This window comes from Ochotona princeps, chromosome 23 (genome assembly GCF_030435755.1).
Source record: "Ochotona princeps isolate mOchPri1 chromosome 23, mOchPri1.hap1, whole genome shotgun sequence".
Taxonomy (NCBI): Eukaryota; Metazoa; Chordata; class Mammalia; order Lagomorpha; family Ochotonidae; genus Ochotona; species Ochotona princeps.
The window spans coordinates 16,296,405-16,323,483 of NC_080854.1; the positions used below are offsets into that span (position 1 = coordinate 16,296,405).

At 35.7% G+C, this 27,079-nt stretch overlaps 1 protein-coding gene across 2 annotated transcripts in view; it reads left to right on the plus strand.

The window, feature by feature from the left end:
- HCN1 (hyperpolarization activated cyclic nucleotide gated potassium channel 1) overlaps positions 1–27,079 on the plus strand; it is a 244,192-nt gene that overhangs the window by 139,787 nt on the left and 77,326 nt on the right. For both annotated transcript variants that reach the window (XM_004583790.3, XM_058680194.1), the window contains exon 3: positions 6,636–6,797. In XM_004583790.3, the coding sequence (XP_004583847.3) occupies positions 6,636–6,797 (162 nt within the window). The remainder of the gene's footprint in view (positions 1–6,635; positions 6,798–27,079) is intronic.

Genomic DNA, 27,079 nt, shown 5'->3' on the forward strand with positions numbered 1-27,079 from the left:
AATAATCAATTGAAAAGATACTCTAGAAGATAATAAGATGCATGATGAAATTTTAAAGCTAAATACCTCATTTTAAAAAATAGTGATTACAATTTAGTTAGTACCCCTGTATGTTTGTTGAAGAAATATGTGAACTTTGGCAAAATAATACTCTTACAGAAATCTCTATATTTATGCCATTATGGTTCTGGTCTGTGACTGTTACAGGAGCACTTAGCTGTTAGTAAATTCTTGTTGGTTTGCTTTAGAATTCATGTGTTCTCTGTAGTTTCCATCATATCTGTGCCACTTCAAAAACCTGCTAAACAGATACATCTTTCTTCTTAAGTTTCATCATCCTCAGATTCCTTTCATATAAGAGAGGAAAAGACACACACTCACACACACACACACTCACACATACACATGCAGAATATTAGTGAACCAAGCTTCCTTCAAGAAATTAACTATTATTTTGTTCCAAGTAGTGGTTTACACATTAATTACCAAAGAAAGCTGTTTTACCACTTAGGGCAGGCCAGCTCAACTCTCACTCAGTGAGGATAGTTTTATTTGAGAAAATAGCTTTAAAAAAAAAAAAAACATAAAGGAAGAAAGAGAAAGCTCATGGGATTACCTAGAGAGTGAAGAGTCTTTCAATTTAAAATGTTTGAGAAATTGAGACATTTTGTTGTTGAATATTTTCAGTAAAGGCAGTGTAAATGAAGTTACCAATTCTGATGAAAAAACAATTAAGTAAATTTACAGTGTGATATTGCCACCATATCTAATAGCATAGACAGTGAACTTACATTGTGAAATTCTTACATTTTTAAAAATTCAGATTCACTTTTACAATAACAGATTTGCATTTCATTTTGCAAAGCTATCTTCCCTGAGTTGATTGGGAAGAGATTGTTTTGTTTGTTTTGTTTTCACTACAGATTGAGGGTATGCATCAATTAATTCCTAAATGAAAAAGAACAGATCAAAATGTAGGCATTAGTTTGGAAAAAAAAAAAAAACATTTTTTTAGCGAACGGGAAAAATGAGTACAAAAAGGTATAGATAATGTATTTAAAAGCATGGGAACAAGAATTGCAGGAATTCAAACACACAGATGTCATTTTCCTCTGAAAAAGATAATTTTTATTTTTATCCAAAACTGGCAGGAGAGAGACAGGCTTTTGAAAAGTAGGAAAAGAAATCAAAATGATAATAGGGATAGCTAAAAGAAGAGACCATAGCCGAAGACATCAAATAAGGCTGCTTTCTGTAGAAATATTTTAGCAGCTGTCATCCATGTAATTTCCTTTGCAGTAATCTTCCATAGTTCAGGCACAGAAGGTGGCTGAAGTTGGCATTTTTCAGAGAAATGCAATGGAAAAAGACAGAGACTTTAATAAATGGAGAAGTGTGGTGGGTGTAGATTGGAAGGTTGTTAAATGCCAGAAATGAGGACAGCTGTAGGTGATTTTTCCAAATAGAGTGAACAACAAAGAAACAAAATTGCTTATACAGCTGGACAGATAATGTGTGAGGCTTCCAAGGGGGACCTGGAAAATGAGGGCACTGTCATCAGAACCCAAGTCTATTGAGGTGTGAAACAAGTGACCCAAATGTTTGAGAAAACTGCCAGAGAAGTTGTCGTCGGTGGGTGGTAGGAAAGGAAGACTCCACACATCTCAGGGAAATACAGATAATAATAATACTAGTAAATGTAATAATAATCATAAATAGAGCACATGGGAGAGTTAAATGGCAACGTAGACTGGATTAGGGAAGACGATGGGAAGAATCCAGAAAAGGGCACCCAACAGCAGGAGAATGGGATGATAGTGATGGGAGACTGTCAGTGGTTGCTTGTATTTGATTACTGACCTAGGAGGATGGAACTGAAATGTCCAGATAGTTGCCTTTTCGGAAGTTTATGAGAACAGGAAGGTTATGGTCAGTCTAATCAGAATTAGATCCGAGTCAGAGTAAGAGGATGATAAGAGTAGTCCAGAACTGCTGTCATTCATGTTCATTCAGACAGTATTGTTAAAAAACAAAGTTAACTTCTAATGCACCAATTAAAGATATGCTTTACTTCATATTTAAAGCATAAGATAATCTAAATAATTTTCAGGTGAAAATTTTAGAACATATAATGGGACTCTTAAAATGTTGATTGCTATTGCTGGGAAGGGCTGCAACATATCACATCCCAAATATGTGTCAGCAGTTAAATGGACTCTGGGTTGCCAGCTTGTTTTTCCTTTTTGTATTCTGTATCAGAATGGCATATATATGAATACAGCATGTCTTAAAGCTGGTGTAGGTGCATATTATAAAAGAAAACAAAGGAATCCATCTTGTCTTACATTATGTTATACAATAATGTACTGTTAACAGAGCCATTTTCTGTCCCATTGGATTCTGTGTTAGTAATAAAGAAGGTGTATTAGAGGCCTTGGTTCAGTATTGTGATAATGTTAACTAGCTCATAAGTGATCTCGGTCTAAGAAGCTGGTGACTAAGTCAACCCATGCCTATGAAAACTCTTAGATTAGTCTGCAGAATTTTTTGATGCATTGAACAGAGTACAAACTAATTGTTAAAGCAACTGGTTTCATATATAGAATTCTCTATGAAGACATCCCTAAGTTTAGGACAAGAGATAATATGGAAGCCTTTTGAGGGAACAAAGCTAATTTATGATTATCTTTTGGATACTATGGCTTGTAATTTTAACATTTAATAACAGAAAGGAATTAACATATCTCCAGGGGAAAATATTGCAAAAATATATTTATGGTGAACACTTCCTGTCAACATCAAAAACAGACTCGAGATTCTTGCTGAAAATATATTCATACAAGTTTGAAAATAGTATCTAATCAGTTCGAAAATAATTAACTGATAGAAATATGTCAAAGTGAAAAAAGTTTGATAAAGATAAATTTGGTGATTTTATAGAAGTACAATGGCAAATATATCATTTTACTCTACATATTTGATGTCTTAAAATGAATGTCTTAATTTGTATTTTGAGTTGTTGGACTCCGACTGGGCCGACTTATGCAGTTATATGATGTTATAAAAGAAATTCAATGAAAATTTTTGCTCAGGTCTTTTTTCTTCTAGAGTTAAACAACACAGTGTTCTGAAATGCACAAATATAAAGCACATTGCCTACCACTGGCTTTTAAAATAATTTTTGATGAGTATTTGAAAATTGAAGATGTTTACCATTTTAATTGAATTTTCTTTTTCTGTTGACTCCAATAAACACCACTTGGAGTATTTTATTTAGTGGGTCAGAATGGCCTGCCTTTCTGTCGCCCACATTATGAGCGTAAAAGTCAGTTTTCAAGTCAAATTACTTGGAGGGTAGAATATAATAAGCCATTTATTTGATTGTTTGAATTCCTTGATTTAAAATTTAGGAGCAACAGCTGCCCACTTTGGAGATCATAAAAATTTATGTGTATATATATATATATTATTAAGTCCCTTTATTTTCTTCTTTCACTTCTTTAGAAACAGTTTACTGGGTGTCACTTATTGTGTCATTTTTATGTGGGATTTGCTTGCAGTGGTGTTAAAATATCTATTTACATGTGTATTTGTGTTATAATGATCTCCATCTTTTAGGTAAAGAAAAATTGATAATTAACCTATGCTACCAAAACATATTCAGTGTAAGAATTTAAGAACAATCAGTTTGGGACCTTGTACTACAAGCATTCACATGTGTGCCAGTAGTCATTCTGTAAATATGATGTTTTCTACAGCAAATAAATGACCGTGGACATAATTTGACTATTTGAAATCAGTCTCTGGTACAATCCATTGTCAAAATAGTTAGCTAGCTTCTATCTATTCCAGTGTTGGATTTTGAAGACAGGTCATTTTTAAACATCTATCGTTGAAGGCCATATGAGAGATACTGTTTATGAAATTAAAATTTTATGAGCTAGTCTGAATGTTGCGTATGTGGTTGAGTTAGTATATAAATATAGGTAGCTTTGCAACTATGCACAAGCATCATTAGATTCAGTATGGAAATGAACAAGATAGTCTTAAATTAGAAATTTTCTTTTGTAATACATCACAGAATTACATAAAAGTAAAGCACACACTAAGAAATCATAGCCAATAAGCTATGAAAAGCTTTATTATGTATTTATCAACTTCTTGTCTGAAAATAATTATCATATTCTTTTGGATAATAGACGTAATAGGGTTTTCTTAAAGTAATTGGTGAATAACTACGGTAGATATTATCTGCATTCGGTAAATAATCTCTTAAGCTTCTGCAAAATAACCCAGTTCCTCAAAAATGAAAATACAAAATGGGTAAAAAAATCCTCCTAAAAATGCTAAAAATGGGCCTTAGTTTTCTAGATCTCCCCCCATGCTCTAAAGCTTATAATTTATGATGGTTACTGCCTATGTGTTTATAATTTGTAGGGTTTTTTGTTTGTTTAAAGATTTATTTATTGAAAAAATTTCAGAGAGAAGAGCAAGACAGAGAAATTCCATCTGTTGATTCACTCCCTACATGGCCACAAAATCTGGATCTGGGCCATGCATAAGCCAGGGGCCAGGAGTTCCATTTAGGTCTTCCACATGGGTGACAACGGCCCAAGCACTGTGGCCAATTCCACTGTTTTACCCAGAAGAATCCGCAGGGAGCTGGATCTGAAGTGGAGCACCCTGGGGAAGAACAGAAACCCATAAAGGATGTTAACATTTCAGAAAGAAGCTTTACACACTCTGCCTCAGTGCCGGCCTCAATTTGCCCAGCTCTTTGTAGAGTGCAATAAAACATCTCACACTGTTACTCTTTACTTAGAATATTACGGTTGAACAATGGCATGCTTGCTTTTTCAATCAAAGTTTTTAGACTGTAATTTTGCCCTATTTCCAAACAATGTAACTCGTATCCATGGCATACTTTAAAATACTGTCTTAGAAAATATCTAACTAGAAATATAGACTTAACTTGTGAAGTAAAATACTTTCAAATTCATGGTTATTTTCTTTTCCTACGTTATTAATATGAAGTATTTTATTATGATTTTCCTTACCAGTATAAATAACAAAGTACTGATGAAGATATTGGCACAGTTTCTACTTACAGCCTCAATGGCCAGGAAGCAGAGGATATAATACCTAGATAAAATTTGTCTGAGTTTGTCAAATCCGGTCTTGGGTAAATCAGATAGGTTAACGCTGTAAAACATGTCAGCATGTACATGAGTTGACACCACGCTGTGTAACCTGTTGCCTTTGAAGTCTGAGATCTCCCATTCTGCTTTTAAAACAAACTAAAAATGGTGTGCACATTCCTGCAGAGTAATTGATTGTTTAGTAAAATGAAAAAGGAATAGTGTTTAGAAATTAATTCTCAAAGAAGTACTTAGAAGAATAAAACATCTAATTAAAAACTTAGTGATTGCCTAAAAGCAAAATCACACATTTTGTATTATCATGCCTTTGTGTATCCCAGCATACATATTTTAAAACCATAGAAGTATTCCTAAGTATAATAGTTATAAATCAAAATATGAACCTTTGGGTCTTCAATTTTTGCGGACAGTTTGCTAATACTTCTTGATTTAAGCATTTCAAAAATGTATTATTGATTTGGTGAATTATATAGAACATGTTTATAAATATTCAAAAATGTTTTATGTTGATGTGTGTATACTTGCTAGCTGCATTGGTTTGGTAATTCTGAAACAATCAAAACTTCATAGAAAATAGAAGACTGCTCTCAGATGGGGTTTGCTACTATAAGTAATTGAAAGATGAAGAAAAGCCATATTGATGGGAGGAAGGCAAGACCTGCTGGTGACCTGCTGCTCCTTTTCTATAATTCTTGCAGTTATTTGAATACATAAGTCTGGATATATAATTCTACCTCTAAAACTTTGTTGAGAATGCCTATTTTTCGTTATTTCTGGTCTTTCTGAAATAATCTTTTTATCTACTATGCTTGATTTTGTACAAATAAAAAATAAGAAGGTGTCAAATTAAAGAAAAAACTGTGTCATAAACTTTAATGAAAATGATTATACTTTTTAAGAAGAATTGTGTGTTTTTAGTCAGTCCATGTAATTTTGTAGTGAATGCAACTATTTATATTACGTATATACAATTTAAGTGTTGCTCCACTCACATGATTATATAGTTAAATCCAAGTCTCAATTTTACTTTATATTTTACATTAAGTCTTGTGGTTGTAGTGGCTTTGGTCCTTGGGTATTTTCTTTGCCTTCCATTGAGTCTGTCAAAATAAAATACAAGAATAAAATACAAGAAACAGACATAAGTTACTGGATTCTTAGACTTGCTAATTTACTATAAAACAACTACACTGAAAGTCCAGAAGGACACTAAGTGAAAACATATGACAAAATATTGATATTGTACAACATATATTTGTGTTTTCATGCTATTATTGTTATTTATGAAAAATCTACAATTTGTCGTAATGTTCATACAGCAGCGTGCCAAGGTCATTGTAAAATGCATTACTGTTTCAGAAAGCAGTGTTAAATCAGTTTTGTGGTAAACAATATAAGTTTCTATTAACATCAGTAGTATGTTTGATTTTTTGAGAAAGTTGGTTATAATCATTGATTTTACATTTTGGTCAACAGATATTCCACATGACGTATGATCTTGCCAGTGCAGTAGTGAGGATCTTTAATCTCATCGGCATGATGTTGCTGTTGTGTCACTGGGATGGTTGCCTTCAGTTCTTGGTCCCACTGCTGCAGGATTTCCCACCAGATTGCTGGGTGTCTCTCAATGAAATGGTTGTAAGTAATTTATATTCATTTGCATTCTGCCTTTTCAGTGTTTTTGGAAAAACTTGTCAGTATTTGTAGTCAAATGTGATTTTTTTCAGTGTTTAAGAGACAACTGGATTTTATATCCATAGGCATAAAAACATAGTAGGAGGGATTTTGTTCTACAATTAAATATCTTTTTTCAAGATTTTATTTTATTTATTTTTTGCATGCAACTAAACTCTTAATTTTATTTTAATAACGTATTTTTATTTTAAATTTTGAATTATGTGGTACAGTTTCATATAGGCTGGGATTCCCCCCAAACTCCCACCCCCTGACAGATTTTCCCCATTTTACTATCATGGTGTAGTCTTTCATAAGGAATCATAATTCTGTCAGTCTCTTCTTTAAGTGTACTCCGACATTGTTGGTACAGACAGTGTCAGACAGTCCAGCATCCCATTGTCTACACTTGTCCAGCAGTTTCATTGGGAATCCATCGTTCGTCTGGATGCAGGGATGCATGTTCCATTATACCCCAACATCTGTATATGATAGACCCCAGTACTCCATCACTATACATTTCCATAATTGAGAAACCATGCTTTTATAACACATTTAATTGCTTTATTATAATTTTTGCAACAAATTTCACTGAGGCCTTTTTTTTAAAATATTTATTTATTTTTATTGGACAATCAGATATGCAGAAAGGAGGAGAGACAGAGAGGAAGATCTTCTGTTTGATGATTCACACCTCTAGTAGCAGCAACAGCCGGAGCTGTGCCGAACTGAACCAGGACCCACGACCGTCTTCCGGGGTTTCCATGCAGGCGCAGGGTCCCAAGGCTTTGGGCCATCCTCGACTGCTTTCCCAGGCCACAAGCAGGATGGGAAGCATGCTGCCAGGATTAGACCCAGTACCCATATGGAATCCCGGTGTGTGCAAGGCGATGACTTTAGCCACTAAGCTAATGTGCTGGGGCCTCACTGAAGCCTTTTAAAAGGAAAAATGGTTGTAAAACTAAGTCACTCATTATGAAGTACACTGTTTTAGTATATAAAGCCACACATTTAAAAAACTGATATCATAACAGCACTATAATTATATGGTATAAAATTATTTTTAGAAACATTGTCTAGTATATAAATTTACATTAATAAATTATTGATTTATTAAATTATTAGTATTTAATATGGAAAAGTGTTTTAATGTTACAGAATTGTCAGGAGCGCATTCTATCTAGTTTTAATTTTTTCATGTTAGTTTTTTTTATTTATTAATGAAATGAATATTATTAAATGAATATCTATTTCATTTATTCAAAAGGGTGGCAGAAAGAGAAGGAGACACAGGACTTCAGTTTGCTGGTTTAGTTGAGATGGGCATAACACTGGAATTGTGCCAGACTGATGCCTGGAGCCTAGAGAACCATCAGTTTCTTTCCCAAGCATAGCAGGGACCGTGGGGGCAAGTACTTGGGGCATCGTCCTCTGCTTTCCCAGGCACATTAGTAGGCAGGGAGCAGGCTTGGAAACGGAATAACGGAATGTCCCAAACTCAGCTGATGCTCTGATAAAGTGGCACTGCAAACTTCATCTTAAGCTGCTGTGCCCCACCGTGGACCCCAATTTAGTTTTATAACTAAATATTATATTTGTGTAATACTATATTCAAAATAACTTTAAGACATCTCTAGGGGTTCTCATGCTAATATTTATTTTTGTTGTGATTTCTAGGACTCGATGCCTTGTTTAACCTTCAAATATATTTTTTCTAGAGTAAATGATTTACCTGCAGGTAGTTGTGTGATCCATAGAAAATAATTACTTAGCATTTAAAATATTTTCCCCTTGCATGTGACATTTATTGGTTCGTTTCATGGTGTTTTACTGTTGTTATGTGTATGTGTATGTATGTGTATGTGAACATAGTGTGTGAGGGAGGAAGACACACACACACAGAGGAATAGAAAGAGAGAGAAGGAGACAACACAGGAAACCAAGAGACAGGCAAGCTAGTGGTTCATTCACCAGATGATTTTAGTAGTCAGAACTGGGTTAAGGCAAGAACTGGGAAGTTAGCAACTCAGTCTAGGTTTCCCATATGTGTGGCAAGGGCCCAATTACCTTCTACCTCTCAGAGTATGTGTTGGTAAGAAACTGAAATATGGCACCACAGCCAGGAATCAATCCTTTGCACTAGAATGTGCGATACAGGTATCGACGCTGGTGTCTTAATGACTAGAATAAATTGCAAGTTTACCATTCGGGTTCCTGGGGAAGAAGTATGACCAAAAAAAAAAAAAAAATGGGGGGATAGTGCCCTCTTGGGCAACTGACAAAGTTTATTTCCAGGATTCCAGTTTATATACATTCAGCAAAGCAACAGTTCAAACATAGTTCAGCCTAGACATCAGTTAAAATAATCAGGTTTGATATACAACTTGTGTCACATGTGTGTAAGGAAGCAGTTCCAGGAGAGCTAACAAGGCACCAGGATCAAAGCCCCATTGGTGTGAAACATCGATAAGGAGCACTACTTTGATCTTGGATAATTAGTCAACTAGCTCAGAAGTTCACCATATATCAGGGAAGCATGGAAGCGCATCTACGACTCACTGGGGTCAAGGGTGCACTCTGGGCAAGAGGCCCTCCACCTCCTCTTTCCCGGAGCCTCTTCTCCACAGGATTCTGCAGGCCTCTGCTGTCCCAGCTGTCCTGTTGGATGTATTCCAACACAAATGTCCATACCCTGCCCCCTGAACAGCTTTTGATTTAATACTTTGTATCACATTATTTTTCAACAACAGAGACCATAGTTGCGTGCTGTGGTATAGATACTCTGTTATTAAATCCAAATTATTGAGCTTTTAGCTGTCTTTGTACCTATTAAAATAGCAATATTTTCTAGAAAACAAGATGTGCAAACCATATTTACAAAGAATATTGAAAATAAAAGTTATGAAGAGTCTGAAAGGATGTAACTGATAAAATCTGTTTGGTAAGAGTAAGATTTGCTATCCATTTTCCTTTTCATTTGATCCCGTGTGTCAGGAACACACACTGGCAACAAAATAGCCACACATTTTCTCCTTATTTCCCAGATTCCTTTCAGTAAGTTGAAGTCTTGTGTCAGTTATTAATGATGAGCTGTAAGTGGCAGTATCAAATTCTTAAAGTTTGTTTTATTTTTAAAATTCATGTCAACATATAATGACATTTGCTTGAATAGAGCACAATATTTCAATACGTATCCACATCATGGACAAATCAAGTCAGGCAGTTAGCCTTTCCAGTCTCTTATCTATAGCTTGTGCTTGGAGCAGTCCAGTTTGGTTACTCTTTTTCAACATTTCCTCATCTTCCCTCCCCTCACCATTCTCATCTTGTACTAATCAGTTTTTTTTTTTAAGAGTTATTCACACATTTGAAAGGCAGACTTACACACACAGAGAGAGAGAGAGAGAGAGAGAGAGAGAGCTCTTGTGTCCACTGATTCACTCTCTAAGTGGCCACCAGAACCGGAAGTTAGGGCAAAGCCAGGAGCAAGGAGCTATGATTGGTAGGGGCCCAAGTACTTGAAAAATCTGCTGCTGCTTCCCGAGGTCATTAGCAAGAAGATAAACCAGAAATTGGGCAGCTGGAAAAGAAACCAGAGCCCGTGTGGGATGGCAGCATCGCAGACAACAGCTTTACCTGCCGGGATAATCTCAAGTAGACTGTTTCTTTCATCCTTCTTTTTTTCTTGTTCTGCTTTTCTTTTGTTTTTCCACATATGTTGGAGAACATGCAGTGTTTGGCTTTCTGTGTCTGGTTTTTCATTGCACTTTTGACTTTTGGAACCAAAAAGCCTCTCACAGAATATCAACATCTTCAGACACTTACAGTTCAAAGGATATAACTTAGTCAGAGTAAGTGTATGGGCTTGGGGACATCTTGTTTTATGTAATTGATCTGAAAAGCAGTATTTGTTATTCATATATAAGTTCCCTTATTTAAGTAAAATCTGGACACCTAGAGTTAGTCTAGTATCTATTTATACTCTTGCTAATGTATAGAGACAATATTCATAAAGTTTTACTTTTTGTTTTCCAAACCCAATTTAACTTAGATAATAAGTAATTGAAATAATGTAACTGAATTGGAAAACTAATAAATGAGACCAAGACTCTTCTATTTAAAATATGTCTCTCCTCCCCTGAGGCCTAGAAATATATGTTAGATCAGAATTTCTATAAAGTAGAAACTATATTGTTGAGACTATGTATTTTTTCTAAGTAGCATATTCTACTGTACAAAAGTTTCATAAAAGTCGCAACAAAGATAACTAATTTGCTGACGAGTCATTGTACCAATACTTGGAAAAGGGCACTTCTATTTCCTGTGAGTTATGATAATAAAGTGGGTCAGCAGCCTGCTGAGTTCTGCGATTCGCCTTTGCCATCCCGTTTCTGCCATTAGGAAAGCCTGCCTGGAGACGGCTCTCTCTTGGAAAAAAAGAACATGAGTTCCCCCAAAAAAGGGGAGCAGCTGCATACTGTGTTCTTTCTTCTCAGCTGTCCTTTTTAAATAAGAACAAGCATATAAAAATTAATTATCTGCTGGTTTTTTTGTTTTCAAATAAAATATACATTTCAGAACACTTTTAACTTGAATTACCATTTCTTAATGGAGAGAGGTGAAAGACATTGTTTAAACATTAGCTATGACTAATTTAACTGACCTTAACAATACACGAATGGATCATAAATTTAAAATGTATTTTTCCTGGGTTGGGGCTGGGCATAGCAAGCTAATTCTCCACTTGCAGAACTGACATCCCTTATGAGCACCAGTTCGAGTTGTGTCTGTTACTCTCCCGTTTCAACTCCCTACTTATGGCATGGGAAAGAAGTGGAGGAAGTTTCTAATTCTTGAGTCCTTGTACCTATGTGGGAATCCTGGAGGAAGTTCCTAGCTCCTGGCTTTGGACCACCAGATGGAAGATCTCTCTCTTTATTCTCTCCTCTATAACTCTGCCTTTCAAAAGAGCGCATTTTTTCTTGTATACACTAGCTCTTAAAATTTAAGTAGCAAAGTGTCAGAAGAATAACTCTTCATGAAATTATCTAACAGGTAGTATTTGCCATATGGGAGCCAGTTCTAATCTCGGCAGCTCCACTTCCCATCCAGCTCCCTGCTTGTGGCCTGGAAAAGCAGTCGAGGACGGCCCAAAGCCTTGGGACCCTGCACCCACATGGGAGACTCGGAAAGAAGTTCCAGGCTCCTGGCTCCGGATCGGCGCAGCACCGGCCATTGTGGCCACTTTGGGAGTGAAATATCGGATGGAAGGTCTTTTTGTCTGTCTCTCCTCCTCTCTGTACATCTGCCTTTCCAATAAAATAAATGAATCTTTTTTAAAAAAGTTCATGGAATTAGAATTAGCCATATTTTAGATAGATACACTTCTACATAAATATATAGCTTACTAAGCAACATTAAATTAATGAGACATAAAATGAGCATTAATAAAGAATTGATATTAGTAGTATTGCAAAACATACCAAGGTAGTACTGTGAGAAAGGTTTTGTGGCACTCCATAGAACTGGAACACAGTGACATTAAGCAGAATACTGATGAGTTCTTGACTTGCCCTGTTGATAGTATAACAGAAATAATGATCATCCACTTCAACCAACATTGAAAAATTTATTGGTTAGCATTAAGTAGTCAGAGTCTGATTAGAAGAAGTGGTTTTGTGAAAAAAATCAGCAATGGTCATACAAGATTTCTTGGACTCACCTCTTCTTTCCCACTTACTAGCTGTGTGACTGTGGACAATACTTCATATTTGTAATTTTGTGAGCGAATGTTAACTTTTCTGGACTGCAAATTTGTACATAATCTCCTTACTTAAAATAATTGTGTATCTGCTGCGCATGTGCAGCATGACCCAGCTTGCAGAGGGAAGAGGATACACAATTAGGAAGAGATCAGAGACACAGTGAAGGTTAAGATTTGAAGCCGAATAGCAGGAGCAGTAGGTCCAGGGATTCAAAAGGGAAAGGCACTTCACTGAGGTCTTCCCAGCAGCTTTCCCCCTACCCTTAGGATACCAGATTTCTCTACCAACCCAGCAATAGTCTAAGGGCAAATCCTCATTCTAGATAGTGACTAGCCTCTGTGACCATCGGGAGATAATCCTGTGACAAGAGGGAGGAAGAGAAACAGGATTCCTCACTGAGTATGTAGGTCCTTGAACTTATCTTAGGAGTAACACCTGCATCTGCGGATCTCAGCCTTTGACATCTGCTGCTTTGTATCTAGAACACCCTGTCAGGGTTTGTCTCCAGCATGTGTCTGAGAATAGAATCTGACACAATGTATACCCATAAATATTAGTATAATAAAGATGGAAACATTTTTAAAAAGTATAATCCATATACATGTTTAAAGAAACCAAAAGAATTTGAATTCCAGACCTTGCTTTTGTTTATTATTACCCATGGAGTACTAAAACAAATCATCCGAATTCATGAGAGTAGCTGCAAAGAAAATTTAGAAAGGGATCAATGTGAATGACTTTAGAAACAATTGCAACAAGGCCCAGGAATGGGTAAATCATGAAAGTCATGAAATGATGATGATGATGGTGATGATGATCACGAAATAATGATGATTATGATGAAGATATAGATAATAAAATTAGCTCAATTTGGGAACTCATGTAAACTGCACCTTCAGATGGTGATTGTTAGGGACCCTGCAATGGTGCAGTGGCTAAATCCTTGCCTTGCAAGAACTGGGATCTGACGGCGGGGTACTGGTTTGTGTCCCAGCTGCTGCACACTAAATTATAAAGAATTGGTAAGTACTGAGAAGAGGCAATGTTGTTAAAGCAACTAACAATTATTCAGCTTTTGTACATTTATATGGAAGGCACTGTGCAGGAAATGCAGTTGCTGGAAATGTTGTGAAGTTTATGTATCGGAGAGTCTTTCACCTTGAAATAGCATGCAGGTGTGCAAGGTTGTGCACCAAGCTCATCATGATCTACTCTGAAACGTTTGTAGCAACAAAAGAGAAATAAGTGAATTAGTGAACAGTTGAGTGAGTGTTGATCCTACATACCCAAGTACAGTTTAATAGTTTGAGTTCATCATAGAAGACATTTTAATAGACTACTATAGGAGTTTGTCTTCAGGTCTAAGGTCTTTTCCAGCATATTAATGATGGCAACCTCATTGAAATCATGAAAAATCAAGTTAAATCAAAGCAACATGGAAATGATTAATCCTCTGGTCTGTGTATATATTTAGGAAGATTTTGCCACATAGATGGATGAGTTAATGGGATGGATTTTTATTGACAAATCCCTTAAATAAGAATGGAAACATACTTTTGTCATGGAGACACATCTTTATACAAAAGTTAGAATGGCCCATACATAAAAATCGCTTAGGGTGTCTGTAATACAATCTTAATATATGTTGATAATCAAAATATTGTGTATCATAAAGAAAGACAAAATTGTAATATTTTACAAAAGTTTAGTTTGATTTTGAATTTCAAGAAGTAATATTCTCTTTAGAGGTTTATTTAAAGATTTTTAAAAAGATTTTATTTATTTATTTATTTATTTATTTATTTATTTATTTTTACTAGAAAGTCAGAAATACAGAGATGAGGAGAGACAGAGAGGAAAATCTTCCATCCACTGATTCACTCCCCACGTAGCTGCAATGACTGGAGCTGAGCTGAGCTGAAGCCAGGAGCTTTCTCCAGGTCTCCCATGCAAGTGCAGAGTCCCAAGGTTTTGGGCCGTCCTCAATTGCTTTCCCAGGCCACAAGCAGGAAGCTGGATGGGAAGTGGGGTTCCTGGGATTAGTACCAGCACCCATATGGGATCCCAGCATTTGCAAGTCAAGGACTTTAGCCTCTAGGCCACCATGCAAGACCCTTAAAGACTTTTTTACACATTTATTTAATGTATTTGACAAAGTTACAGAAAGAGAAAAGGAAACGGAGAGATCTTGTATCTGCTGGACAACTCTCCAAATGGAAGCAATGGCTATAGGTAGACTAGACTTCAGCCATGAACCCTGAACTTTGATACGTTTCTCCCACAGGAATGAGGGTAGCCCAAACACTCAGGCCATTTTACACTGCCCTCCCAGGTGCATTAGCAGGAATCTGGATCCAACTGGGAATGCCAGAACTCAGATTCCCACATGTGATATTAGCAGTGGAGGCTGCTACTTAACATGCTAAGCAAGAATCTCTCCTCCACACTTGGTCTTTTGATTCTTTGGGCAATACTGTCTGATGCAGAAAATAACTACTTATTTCTTATAAATGCAAATACTCACCAGTTGTCTAATTTTCTTGCTGAAATTGTACTTTCAAAACTAATTTAGATCCATTTATAAATTCATTTGCACCGAAGGTACACTGAGGGCATTGTGACATGTCAGTGAGTAGCTTTGTCAAGAATTTTCTTGATTAGTTTACAAAACCTTTGTGTATTTTAAAAATTCATTAAAGCACACTTACAAACTATAAAAATCTACCAACAACATAGGAGAGAGAATAGAATTATCCCAAACAGAACGAGAAATTTCTTTATTGTTACAATTAATCTTTTCAGCTATGCAAATAAGAAACAAAAGTTCATTGCTTGGCCATGTTTTATTTTTTGTAGAACAAATTTTACTTTGTAACTGAATGATGTTCGTAAATTTAGACTACATAACTGTGACAGGATCTAATGATCAAAATCTTTAAAAATTAGAAGAATGTAGCTTTTACCACAAACCATTGTCATCTTATCATGGAAATACTACTCTGCATCTTTTTATTTGTTCATATAAAAAAATCTTTAAAATGATAATAAAATATCCTTGTAGATTTAAGTAATTTTCATCAGTTTCCATTTGGAAAAATGTGAGAAAAAAAGCAATCGGTGTTTAATTTCTGGGGGGCAGACGTCTGAATATGCACACTTCACAACTGAACCTGTCAAAAATAGCGTCATACCTAACTGAATTTTATTGCAACAATTGTTAATGACACTGATGATTATTTGTATTTCACCAAACTTATGGAAAATTGAATCTACAGCTTCCTAGAACTGCTGATACCTTTATTTAAAGATAAAGAGGTGATGCATATGCTTCCACTTCCTCTAAATGTTTTATTTACAAAATTACATTTATGGGCCTAGTGTAATGGACTACTGGCTAAATATTCGTCTTGTATCTGCCGGGATCCCATATGTGCGCCTGTTCCTGTCCCTGCTCCACTTCCCATCCATCTACCTGCTAGTGGCCTGGGAATGCAGTAGAGCTTGACCCAAAGCCTTGGGATCCTGCACCTGTGCAGACACCTGGAAGAAGCCTCGGCCTCCTGGCTTCGCATTGGCTTAGCTCCAGCCATTGCGGCCACTTGGGGAGTGAACCAACAGACAGATCTTTCTCTCTGTATCTCCTTCTATCTGTAAGTCTCCTTTCCAATTTAAATAATTAAACCTTCGCAAAAAAAAAAAATTACATTTACATTGGGCACATATATATATATACATATATATAATTTATATATGAATTTGCTGTATGTGGGGAAAATACATAAAAATCTAAGGCTTGTCTTTTAGAAGTAAATTTTGAAAAAGCATTGCCAGTTTAATCAGAGTATTTTTCAAATGGGCCTGGCTTAACTAAACTGAGTTTAGGATGGATGACAAATATGTATATTGTATCAAGTATAAATAATGTTTGAATTGGAAAGTAGCTCCTTGATTCTAGTAAGCAGGCAAAGCATCTCCTTTGCAATGAAATAGCTATTTATTATTCGTTAATAATAATCATGTGGAAATTTATGCTCAATAATACCCAGAGATACCAAGTAAACTGAATATTCATTTGTGGGAAATGCCCTAAATTTTGAGGTATAATCACCCATTCATATAAAAAATATTTCAAATGATCTATGTAAAAACTAAATACTCAATCAAAAATACTAAATTTGAGGCCAGCGCTGTGTTATTGCAGGTTAAACTACCATCTATAACACCAGCATTCCATGTGGGCACTGGTTCAATTCCACTGGCTAAACTTCCAATCCAGTTCCTTGGTAATGTGCCAGAAAACCGGTAGAGAATGAACCCTGTACTCACAGAAGAGTCCTAAACAGAGTTCTTGGTTCCTGGCTTAATCCTGGTTAGGCCTTGGCTATTGTGGCAGTTTAAGGAGTGAATGAGAAGATCAAAGATTTATCTTTCCCTGCTTCTTGCCACTCCCTCTGTAATTTTTCCTTTGAAATAAACAAAACAGATTTTTTTTTAAAAAATTTTTGAATTAGATGCATATCTTTAAATTTTCTGAAGCTCCTTTATGTATGCCTATAACTGCATGAATATATGTATGCTACTTTTACATTATTTAATCGTAAGTAATTATATATCACATTATATATTTATTGCATTTCAAAAAACAATATGTATTCTAAAGAAAACAACACCAGCATGCCAGATTTGGAACCAGCAGGCCACTTATTTCATACTGCAGAAATTATTCATCATTGTTCATGGGGCTGAAAATAAAAACTTGTACTTTGCTGCTACACCAATTTTACAGTCTTAGGTCTAACAGAATTTGCCCTTTCTTCTATTTTCAAAAGGAAAAAAAACAAATCAACAAATGTAAAACACAGTTGGGTAAAATAGAAAAAAAAATGTTGTCCACAAAGGAAGTCATCATGACTACCAGATTTGTTGCATTATTTTTATTTTCTTGCGTGAATTTTATTTCAATAACAACATAAGAAATAATGAAACAGCCGTGACTGACAGGGCAATCTTGTATAAAATACACAAATAAAACAAATGGCAAAATAGACAAGTTAAATCAATGCTTTCAAGACGAATTCTTTATCATCATCAGGGAAAAGAAAATGCATTTACATCTAAACTGTAATATCAAACCTTCACTGTGCAGAACATTTATGCCCTCTATTTTCTGTAATTACGACGGTGGCCATTGCTGAGCAATATCCAATGAACTACTCACTAATTAATAGAAGCAGATCCAAAGCATTATCCCACCCATATCAATCATTGACAGTTACATGGTCAGAGGAATCTGAAATTCACACTTGCTACTCTAATGTCCCCAATTAAAAAAAAAAGAGCTTTATTCATCGTTGGCTTTGTGAAATCACCTTCATGTCAGCAATAAGATAGGAAAACACTGTTTAATTTATATAAGAGCCATTATTTAGTTTGAAGTGTGTAAAATCCAGGTGGCTAAGACAGATCTATGAGAGTGTTCTACATACGGAGCAATGATGCTGTTTTCCATACCACAGGAACAAATTGTATTCTCTTATTGGCACGAGATTAAAAAGTGTTAAATAGTGTCCAACTGTTCATCCATGTTTCCATTGAATTACTATTATGCATACCTAATATAGTGCGAAGGTAGATGCACAATAATAATATTAAAAAAAATATTAGCCTGATGATTATCTGCTTTTTGCAGGAAAGCATAGCATAAAATAAACAGTTGCAAAATAAAATGTCAGAGGACACTCATCCTATTAAGAAATATAAAGCTCGAGCACAGGCTACTATGACTCTGGTCAAGCACTTTTTTTAAGGTAGAAGAGTTTTTAAATATCATCTATTAAAAAAAGTCATTGAGAGATCTTCAGAAAGTGAAGGAACACGTTAGACAATTCTTGCTCAGGTCCAGAAGGAAGGGATCATATAGGAGAAGTTACCCTCTGTGCCTGGAGTGGAGTGAGAGATAGCCAAGATAATAATTTTTGGGAAGATACTGAACAGCCAGCTAAACCACAAGTGTTTTATAAGCCATAGGGAGTACTGGGATTTCTTCACTTGGAAATGGAAACTTAGTTGTCCATTCAATGCAAACTGCTAGAGCTCGACATAGAGGGCACTGTGTTGATATGGAAAAAGCTATAGTCCCAGGTACTAAAGTGCAATAATTTAAGTGAATGCAGAACAAGTAAGTGGTTTGGGCAGAGCAGCCTTGTGGTCAGCAGGGTGCAATGAAAACTTGAAGCAGCTGGGGCACAGCCACTCACAACAGCAGGGTGAGTTTGACCCAAACTAATAAGGTCCAGCAGTGGGAGCTGATGCTCCCGTGTCCCTGGAAGAAAGCAAGGAACATAGTGACCTACATAAGATCAGACTAGTTTAAAAACACATTTGACCTATTTCCTAGCATTGGAAGGTAGCCACAAGATGGCCATAAGTCTCTTTGGTCATAAAGGTGGCAACTGCTCAATATTTATGTTGGATGTAACAATAAGCAGACCTCAGGCTAAAAAGCAGATTTCATGCTAGAAAGAATTATTTATTCACCAAGTCAGTCAGCCAACAAATACTAACTGACAGTCTTCTGTGTGCCAGGCACCATTGTAGGCCCTATTATCCCATGACGGGAATTCTACATTCTAATTGAACCTGTTATTATATAAGAAATGAGAGTAAATATGGTTTCCTTCATTATGAGGTAAATGAAGGGAAACCAAAACAAACATTGTGTTTCTGGGAATCTTGGACCTTAAGGGATGCATAAGTCATTTGATTTAAGTTCTTGAACCTTAAGTGATGCATAAGTTGTTTGAGTTAAGTTCTTGTCTTCAGTATTTGAAAAACTCTCAACTTTTATTCCAAATTGAAGCTGAGGCTTAGTCTGTATAAAATATTGTCAAATATTGCTGTTTCGTTTTTCTTCTCATTTTCTTTTCAGTCTCTTTAAATATTATCTCCCTTAGTAATCTGTGTACCTACATTTATGTCAGGCGAAATAATTGGCCATTTAAAAGTTCCACTACAATCACTGAGATGCACGCTACTGGTTTGCTGGCTGTTTTTTATTGTTGTTTTGTTTTTTATCCTCGGACAGTGTCTGAGCTCTTTGTTATACATGGCTCTACTTGTATAATATGGGATAGTTAAAATAGCTCTATGGATTTGAAACAAAGTTCTGTTTAAACAAAAAGAATATTGGCTCTATTTGGGGGGAGGGAAGGAGAGTACTGGCACAGTTAGGTGATGCTTTGGAAGCTGTTCCCACAGGCGGTGCGGGTTCAGATCCCAGGGCTCCAGTTCCGACCAGCTGCCTGCTAGTGTGCCTGCAAAAGCAGCTGAAGATGAGCCAAGTACCTCGACCCCTGTGGCCCACATGAGAGATCCAGAAGTTGTTTCTGATTTCACTTGGCCTAGCTTCAGCCTTTGTTACCATTTAGGTGATGGAAAATCCACCCACCAACTCTCTCCCAGTCTTCCACTGTGTGTGTTTGTGTGTGTGTGTGTGTGTGTGTAACTATGCGTTTTAATTGAATAATTTTTTTAAAGATTTATTCATTTTATTACAGCCAGATATACACAGAGGAGGAGAGACAGAGAGGAAGATCTTCCGTCCGATGATTCACTCCCCAAGTGAGCCACAACGGGCCGGTGCGCGCCGATCCGAAGCCGGGAACCTGGAACCTCTTCCGGGGTCTCCCACGCGGGTGCAGTGTCCCAATGCATTGGGCCGTCCTCGACTGCTTTCCCACAAGCAGGGAGCTGGATGGGAAGTGGAACTGCCGGGATTAGAACCGGCGCCCATATGGGATTTCCGGGGCGTTCAAGGCAAGGACTTTAGCCGCTAGGCCACGCTGCCGGGCCCTAATTTAATAATTTTTTAAAAAAGGAAAATTGAATTTGATTCATTTTAGTATAAAAAATGCATAGTATTATAACAAAATGTGTCACATTTTAGTATTCATTATACATCGTTTTTCATTTGCTAGAGGAAAAAGCTTATGAAAAACATTAAATTGGACCCAGTACAATGGCCCACTGGATAAATTCCCACCTTTAAAATGCCAGAATCCCATGTGGGTACTGCTTCATGTTCCAGCTGCTCCACTTCCCATCCTGCTTCCTGTTTGTGGCCTGGGAAAGCAGTGGAGCATGGCCCAAAGCCTTGGAACCCTTTGAGAGACTGGGAAGAAGAAACTGGCTCCTAGCTTTAGACTGGCTTAGCTCCAGCTCTTGTGGAGATTTTGGGGGAGTGAAACAGCAGATGGAAAATCTTTGTCTCTCTCTGTAAACGTGCCATTCCAATAAAATTAAATAAATATTTTTTTAAAAGATAAGTATTAAGTCATTCTACATATTTTTTTGCTTGTGCACTAAGATACCATCTGGTTCATTAAATTTCCAGTATGTATCAACCATACCTGAATTGTTTGCATATGTATATGGAATTGTATTCAGGAGACATACCTTATTTGAGCATTATAATCCAGTTTCCTTCACTTCTCTGAAAGAGAATAAGGCTGCACTTAAAGTCATAAGAAAATAGTTATTAATGATCTTCTAGTGAGATTTCTGTATACTATTGGCAAGTGAAAAATAATCTGCTTACAAATTAAAATATTAGTGTACTAGAATATATTTGAATGGTGAGAATACACACAAGTTGGATATTGAAATATATCTTCTTCACCAAAATTAAAAGTTGTTCTTATGGTGAAAGAAACATGTTGATGAATACAAGGGATATTTTATGCACAACAGAACTATTTCATGTTGTTGCTGTTTTATCAAGTATTTGATAGATATGCATAGTAACTGTCAACATGGAATATATTAAAATGGAATTTTTAAAAGTTAGGACTAGAATAAATATTAGCAACTATTGTGGACTCAGCTGAAGGGTGAACTTCTTTACAGCTTATACATTTACTTTAATAATTGTGCTTATTGTATGTTGGGAAACCCAGTGTTCACGTCATCTCATTTAATCTTCACAACTCAGAAGTATGAATTGCTAGATCCAATTTTACAATGAGTAGACAGGAACCTTCATCAAAACAATAAGGGACAGAGCAGCAATTTTACTAATGTCTGTTAATCGTATGCCTCAAGAGCTACCTGATCTATTTTTCTTCTGGCCCGTTGAATTCCAGCCTGGTGAGTCCAGATGATCAAAACTGGATGGATTAACATGTGGTTTTTCACCCGGTATGGAAGCCAGCCCACCACCTATGGTCCTGCTTCCTTGCTTTTACATCCCAATATAAATCCACATAGCAAAGGTTTGATCTGTGTTGCCAGTAAAAGAAATATTAAGTAATATAATGTCATTTCTGAGTTCTTTCTCACTAGGATTGCTTGTTCTGGTGGGAAGCCAGTGTCTGTGAACTGTCTTATGCAGAGTGAATAATGTCTCCGGCCAATAGGCATAGGAAAAGCTAAAGTGGCTCCTCCAACGTTCAGATGTCGAGTCCTTGGCTGACTTCAGGATGTACTCTCTCAGGAGACGTACCCATACTCTCCGATGTCTGATTCTTGGAAATTGAGTAGTAGTAGAAGCTTGCTGGTTTTAAAATGGCTCTTATTTTTTCAGTCTTAGTCTTACTAGGGTTTATGGTGTTACTCAGCAATAGATAACTGACACACCAAAATTGTGTATTTTATTTTATTCATTTTACTTTAATTTATCTTGTGTTACATTATCATTTTTATTTTATGTTATTTTATTTTATTTTATTTTATTTTATTTTATTTTAGGCAGCAAGGCCTAAGATGCTCCAAGCCGTTGCTGTTCTCTGCTCAGAGTTTTCTTCATTTCACACTCTTTATGAAAATGTTTATTCATCAGTACTCTTAGGGATGAAAGTTGCGTTGTGTGTAAAAGCACGTGGCAAAGTTGTTAAGTGCTGACCTATTCATGCCACATTTTTTATTACCTTATGAATAAATTATCACCATTTCATTATTCTTGTATCATCACTGGTGACCCCTGTAAAGAGACCTTTATCAAATTTCAGTGAGTTTAGCCAACTGTCACAGGAAGTAAATGTAGTGACTCACCCAGGTATGATAAAATGCAGAGCCTATTTTTTATCTTAAACAACAGATGTCTGAGTTAAGAGGAACATCTGGACCATTTCATGTACTGAGTTGAGCTTAAGGGAGGAATTCATTATTGACCATGTGTGCTGAGCTGAGTTAAAGCTGATTGGACAAAGGATAAAACTGAGTCATTCACTGCAAATATGAAATAAAAACTGTGGGGATGAGCAGATCTGTGCCATAAGGAGTCTTTCCCACTAACATTCACAGACACCATACAACAGATTGCACACAAGTGTTGCCTATATCATTATAATAGTGTATTTTTATGTCTGGCTGTTAAATATTTGTAAATATAGAGCAAGTTGAAGCTTCAAGGTATTCATTTTTTCAGTATGCATGGAATAATTCAAGAAGTCCAGATACATACTGACCTGGTGAGAAAAACACACATCTAAATATATAGCAACATTAGTTTGTTGCAGGATTTTCTCTTTTGAAATGTAATGTAGAATAGCTCTGAAATAATTGTGTCTTTTGTGTCCTTTGAGTAATTTTATCTCTAATACACGTAAAAAATTTGTTGTGTGCATGGTTTCTTCTTTAAAGAACATCGAAAAAAAATGCCACCAAGAATTTTGATCAGTAGATTCCAAGTTACAAATGTCTGATTAATACCTTTTCTCCTCGTAATAGACTTTAAATCTGCATTCCATCTCCTTGGGTGTGAATGTTTACTGTATTGTTTTAAGTCTAACAAATGGGGGTTTTTTTTGTTTGATTTATTAATTGTCATTAATAAGTTTTATCTGCCTAAAACTTTCAGATTATAAATTTTGTTGATTTTTTTTTTGAAGATGTAGTTCATTTACTTGAAAGGCAGAGTTACAGAGAGATATGAGAGACAGAGCTAGTCCAAGCCATTAATTTATTGCTCACATGGCCATGATGACTGTGGCTGTCCCAGGCCAAATCCAGGTCTTGCGTGTGGGCTCAGTGGCCCTGGCACCTGGACCCTCCTGTTTGCTTTTCACGCCATGGGCTGGATCAGATCTGGCCTAGCCAAGAGCAGAACATGCAAGATGTCAACACTGTTGCTGACAGGGACTTTACCCACTTTCTTCACTATTATTTTTTTTACTTTTTTGCATAATTAGTGAGTTTATGATTTATTCTGTATGATTACATCTTAAGTTATCACATTAACAAGATATCTTTTGCCTTTGCTAAAATATGTTTTAATATTTTTACTTCAACGTGCTGGAGCTTTTAAAGTTAGCTTCTTGCATTTCTCTTAACATAAAGACAGTGCCTCTTTAAAAGATACGAGGACAATCTAGGGTAACATTCTTTAACTGGCTTTTCTTAGTGATGAAAACTACAACTTATATAGAACACAGTTGTAATATGAAAACAGAATTTCTTATTGATTATTCTGTATTTTCCTTTTGAAAATTTGGAAAGACCCAAGGATGTCCACTCGGTTAGGTTGTTGTACGATTTATCATTATTTTCTACAGAATAATTAGTATACATCAAAAATAGTCAACACCCAAAAATATTACTTGTCAACAATATAATTCTGAACGTACCATTTCTTATTATCTATACCCTTTATCACTGTTCAGATGTTTAAATTAATATGAAGAGAACAAATTACAAATAATTCAAAGAATTCTGATATAATGATGCCTCCCACCCTCCCTTCTTTTTTAAAAATTTTCTGATAATATATTCTTAATTTACTTCATAACCATAGGCTTAGTGTTCCATTAAATAAAGAGATAACAAATTAAAAGCAGAAAGACCTTTGCTTAACAGACAAGGGTTATAATCAAGTCCCAAGATGTTCAGACTTTGACCAAATACCTGGTGTGGGATAATGATGAGTTTCAAGAATTCAGTTCTTGTTTTTTTCTGTTATCCTCTTTAATTTCTATTTCCATATTTTAGATTTCTTCAGCTCTGCTTTGTCTCTGTGCTCCTACTGACCTAACTTTGTCCAAGATACAGAGTAACAGCGTGTTTCACTTCAAAATGCTATAACACATGCTCATTCCTATAATTTATTATTAGCCCTTTTGAGAGATGTAAATATTATACTGATGTTATTATACTGATGTAAATGTTTCATAGAGCAAACTAGTATTGTCCCCCTGATTCACTACCTGAAGCTACTGTACAGCCTACGAGCTCTTCACCTGTTTGAGAGTATTTCTATAAGAATTTCCCATCCTATTCATGATGCCATGGTTCTTTCAGAACATGAAATTAGCTCTATGCTCTTTAGGCTTGGGTAGTAGTAGCAGCAGCAGCAGCAGCAGCAGTAGTAGTAGTAACAGTAAATAATAATGAGTATAAAAATAATACTGCATAGTGTCATTCCAAGTCCCTGAAAGCATGCAGGAAGATATCTTGCTTAAGTGTTAAGTTTTCATTTGCAATGCTATTTAGCCCAAAAAAGATACAGAATAAATAGGACAGTTGTCTAAGTCACCTAGTGTTCCTTGGTGAAGGTCAACCACTCCAATATAATTGTGCAATATATGCTGAAGTAATACTTCTGTTTTGGGTTATTCCAAGGGCTTGTAAATTTATATATAAATTTCCAAATTGAAATATTCTTAAAGTCAGCAAATATTTGACAGGCAAACTGGCTTGCAAATTTACATCTACTACTCAAAGAAGCAATTCCCAGATGGCTAATATTCTTAAGCATAATGTTTGCTTTCACTTTCAGAGTTCTGTTTGCTTTACTTTTCCACATCTGTGTTAATGTTAGGTGTCAGCTGTAACAGTTCTATTGATTTATCAGTTCTGCATTTTAACAACAAATGTACTATCATTTTCCTAATGGATTCGCCAGTCCAAAGACATGACCTTTTATTAGTTGCTTACCAAGTAGAAAAGATCAGATAGCTGAAGCTTTCAAGCTTAAGTTGCATGAAAACAGTATTCAAGATTAGAAGTCAGTTAATGGCGTTGGCACTAGTTTTTCAACCAAATGGAATCTTGGGTAATTGATTCCTTTCCCTCACTTTTCCTGTATTTTTTCTCAATGTATATTAAAATATAAACACAACACTAGGCAAAGAAGGGAAGGGAGAGGCATGTGCATGCATAGTGAGGGGTACACATGTTTCATCCTTACAGTCGCATATATTATCTAATGAATACAGATTAAGTAATATGGTTTTTCTCCTTTTTCGCTTTAATTTCTGTAAAATATATCATGGTACTTGTTCTGTCATTCAAACGATAGTAACATTAGATTTAAAAATAGTACAAGGGCATTTGGATGTATTTATGAGATCAAATCGCAGTCCTTTCTTGATTTTTTCTCAAATATTTAATTCACATACACTACCACGTATTTCAAGGTACTTACGTTTCCAGAGTCAAACTTGTGTGGTGATAATTCTCTACACCTTGTTAATAAGGTACATTTTGTGCTTACCTCATAAATTGTCGACCTTAATTTGTCAAAATATTCTTCTCAACGTATTTAGAGTTTCTAATTTTTTTTCTTATTATTTGACCAGTAGTCTAAATGAGATTTTGAAATCTGCCTGACAATTACTGTTCCTTTAGTTTTTCATTTTCTTTCTGGGAGGTGTTTGTAAGATTAAAAAATTTCCAGCATGAAGTCATACACCTTGAATATAACCTTGATATTTTTCTCCTTCACATTAATGAGATCCTGGGAAGCTTTCATTTTAACAAAGCTGCTTTTGTGTGCTTGACCAATTTAAATTCATTATAACTGACCATGGATAACCTACTCGACTTACTTATATTTTTGACCATATTAAAAAATAGTCTTACTTTTGTGCAGTGTGCCATGATTAGGACTATTATGCTGTATTCTTTTTAGTCACCTGCCAGGGCAATGACCTTGTATTTATTTTAGAAATGAAATTGTATATAGCAAGATCACTTTCTCTCTAATAGCTGTGGCATGACAAAATAGCAGTTTAAAAGCCAAAGACTACAGAGCCTATTCAATACAAACTGAATATTCCGTGCGTATCACTGACCTTGATCTGACATAATGCAACTTGCTAATAAAAATTGGCTTTCCTGATCATTGCTGTTTCTTTTCAAAACCTTAAGAATTTCAAAAACACAGCATTAATGTAGCACACAATGAGTAAATTATTAGTGGCTCTTTGTTTAATTGGTTTTACATATACTGCAGCTAATTATTACCTTAGGCTTTCTATTGAAAATAGCTCACTGCTATTAAATGACTGTACTCTGTGTCTGACAGTGCACTAAGAGAAAATTCCATCGGAAAGTTTTATTATTGCCGAGTTTGAGACTGTGTCCAGTGCAGAAGTAATCTGATTGTTACTGGCACACATTCACACTTTGGTGTACAGAAATGTATTCTTTGTTATTTTGTCCATACATGGCAAAAGATTTAGAAGCACAGGAGATTGTAAGAGTAAA